The sequence below is a fragment of the Myzus persicae genome, unplaced genomic scaffold (assembly GCF_001856785.1).
Source record: "Myzus persicae strain clone G006 unplaced genomic scaffold, MPER_G0061.0, whole genome shotgun sequence".
Classification (NCBI taxonomy): domain Eukaryota; kingdom Metazoa; phylum Arthropoda; class Insecta; order Hemiptera; family Aphididae; genus Myzus; species Myzus persicae.
In genome coordinates this window covers 1,063-3,840 of record NW_019104434.1, presented here as the reverse complement: position 1 = coordinate 3,840, position 2,778 = coordinate 1,063, and the positions used below count along the sequence as shown (strand labels likewise).

Sequence of the window (2,778 nt, the reverse complement as noted above, 5' to 3'; positions counted from 1 at the left end):
TGAATTTACTATATTGAACGAGTAACTACCTAAAACATAAGAAGGGCTTGTTTTAAACTTCTTAGATGAATACGAGTATGTTGTTTACTCGCCGATTGAACATTGAGTTCAAATGCGTTAATACGAAATAAATAAATAATATTAACGAAAATGTTACCATTGTACCTGGACTTCCCTACTGTACCTTTTGCTGTATTCATTTAATATAATACATAATTAATTAGTTTTTACATTTTAGACGTGTATTACAGAAACCATAAGAACTGTATGAAATCACGAAAATTGTATTGATCAAGATGTATGCAGTTTTATATTGGCTATTCATAATATTACTTTTTGTCACACATACAAGTGTTTGCTACCTACCGTAACAACCGTAACAATCGTAAAAAACGACCTACAGTACTAAACTTATCCCTACCACAGTTCTTGACCCCCAAAAACCTGCTAATGGCCTTAGTCACCGGGCTTAAGTTCAATAAAAAAAATGTATATATATAATGTTTATAATTCGAATGAAAATATCTACCATTACTTTTAGGTACCTAATAATCAATAATAAAATAAACCGATGTACCGGCACAGACATACATTTTTGAGACTCTTACATAGCGGAATTTATGTGGTGATAAAAACTAAACAATAGTGATCCATTCGACACCATCTTAAAAGAATAATAAATGCTAAAATGAACTAACGCTCGCTAAAAACACTATTATCAAAAAATAAATTTACTAGGTTAAAAACCAGACTACTTGCATACAAAACTCTCCTAAAGCCAATATGGACATATGGATTACAACTCTAGATTCAAAAGGAAATGGTGTCGTGACCATTTAAATTAAATATCCCTCCTTAATTACACTAGACATCATGTCAAGTAAGTGCCACTAATCGGTGGCTTCTTATTCAAGCAATCCATGTTTTAACACTTGTCATATAAGCTTATTGTACAAAATGTATGGATTGTGTATGTGCACTTATAAAAAAAAATAAAAAATAAAATAGACAATAGCTTCTAATAATTATTTCAAGTATCAAATATTCTTTTGCGAATTAGTAATAAGTAATAACTCATGGCATGATGTGATTATTAAGATTATTTGTATGTTCAGATTTTGTAATTCAAAACAATTAGGTAGTTAAAAAATGTATAGTGTTCATACAAAAATTAATCAAACGATAGGCATTTAAATAAATTTTGTAAGAACTCAAAAAAAAAAAATACATTTTATCTACCTAGTTATTACTTATTGCACTCTCATAATTTAATAAATTCTTTTTAAATTCTTTCCTATGCACATCAATGAACACTATTTAATTTGAACAACTTTTAAATTAAAAATTGATGATAATGTATATAATAATATCATACTTTTCATCTGAAACAAACTGCCACAAATAAAGTTGTAAATATTGAATATGAACTTGAATCTGTTGAAGTCAGTAGCGATTAAATGTTCATAAACAAACACATTCAAAGTATCTATAACATTAGAAGGAAAAAATTTAGATTACAATGAGGTATGCAAAGAATTTCCAAACCTTTATACTTACTTTAATAATGCCTGTTGTAATAGAAACCTTCAAAAATTGAAATGGTGAAAATATGTCGATGGGTTCTGAAAACAATCTATTGATGGCAGAAAATGTTTGGGTGTTCATAGCAATTCCACCAGTTGACCAAACTCCTATTGCTCTTATATGTCTAGACATTTGAGCCCTACAACTGGAATCACTTCTTCTGTCTGTTCGCATACCTTCTTCAAATAATTTACCAACCTAAATAATAAAGAGTAAATAATTAGTAATTACAGAAGGATTTTAACCTCTGTAGGAACAAAGCAAATAGTTACATCTTTACCTCTTAAATGTATGTATAAAATTGTCTCAGTTCATTCACTATTTTATTACAATCATTGAGTATTTTCTTTAACGATACTTGATTCCCATATTGAGTTAAGACCATTGATATTCATGTTGACCATGAAATATTCTTGAACAACCCATAAAAGAAATTATATCAAAATTACATAATTTTTTTTGTAATAAACATTCAGTTAATTAATATTATGAGTAATCTTCTATTAAAAGTTTATTTAATCTTGTTGAACGGTTTTTTTTTTGCAAATGTTATAATAATGTATGGGTCTCTGAAAGTTTTGATACTTCATCTCTATTGGCCTAAATGTATTAAAAACCCATCAAAGAATACGGCTATTATTCACAAAACTATTACTTGCATGCAAAGATGATATAATTATTTCTGAAGTATAATTATTTTCGTCCATTTTAAATAAAAGCAAAACCATGTCTTCTTCTAAACTTCAATATCATTTTTCATCTATAACAAAAATAAAAATTTAAGGAACTAAAACCATCCTTGTATTTTATTATATTAAATATGATATATTTTACCCTAGTTGAATACCTTACTTTTCCAATTGTATCGGTAGCCAAAATAAATTTGTTGTAGTTTTCATATACTGAAGTTTGCATATCAGAATGTAAATATTGAATATCTTAAATTACTTCTCTTTTGTTATCTATTACTTGTTTTAAATTTGACTCATGCATAATATTATGAATTTACATATCTATACTATTGCTTATTCAAAAGAAGTATTTTTAAGTTTAATGGAAGCAAAACACTACTGAAATTATAACAATTGTATAATTGTCAATCATGCATAGTGTTTAACACAAAGTAGTATGTTTTCGTTGTCAAATTAAATTGTTGAAGAAATACTTTGATGAAAAATGTAATTTACATAGATT

At 27.1% G+C, this 2,778-nt stretch overlaps 1 protein-coding gene across 1 annotated transcript; it reads right to left on the bottom strand.

Moving 5' to 3' along the window:
* Nucleotides 1-1,391: 1,391 nt before the first annotated feature.
* On the bottom strand, nt 1,392-1,978 carry LOC111042154 (vacuolar protein sorting-associated protein 51 homolog). The gene is made up of 3 exons (XM_022326678.1): nt 1,865-1,978; nt 1,558-1,782; nt 1,392-1,486 (listed from the first exon to the last, which is right to left on the bottom strand). The coding sequence occupies exons 2-3, from the start codon at nt 1,756-1,758 to the stop codon at nt 1,478-1,480; spliced, it is 210 nt and encodes a 69-aa protein (XP_022182370.1). The 5' UTR covers nt 1,759-1,782; nt 1,865-1,978; the 3' UTR covers nt 1,392-1,477.
* Nucleotides 1,979-2,778: the final 800 nt, after the last annotated feature.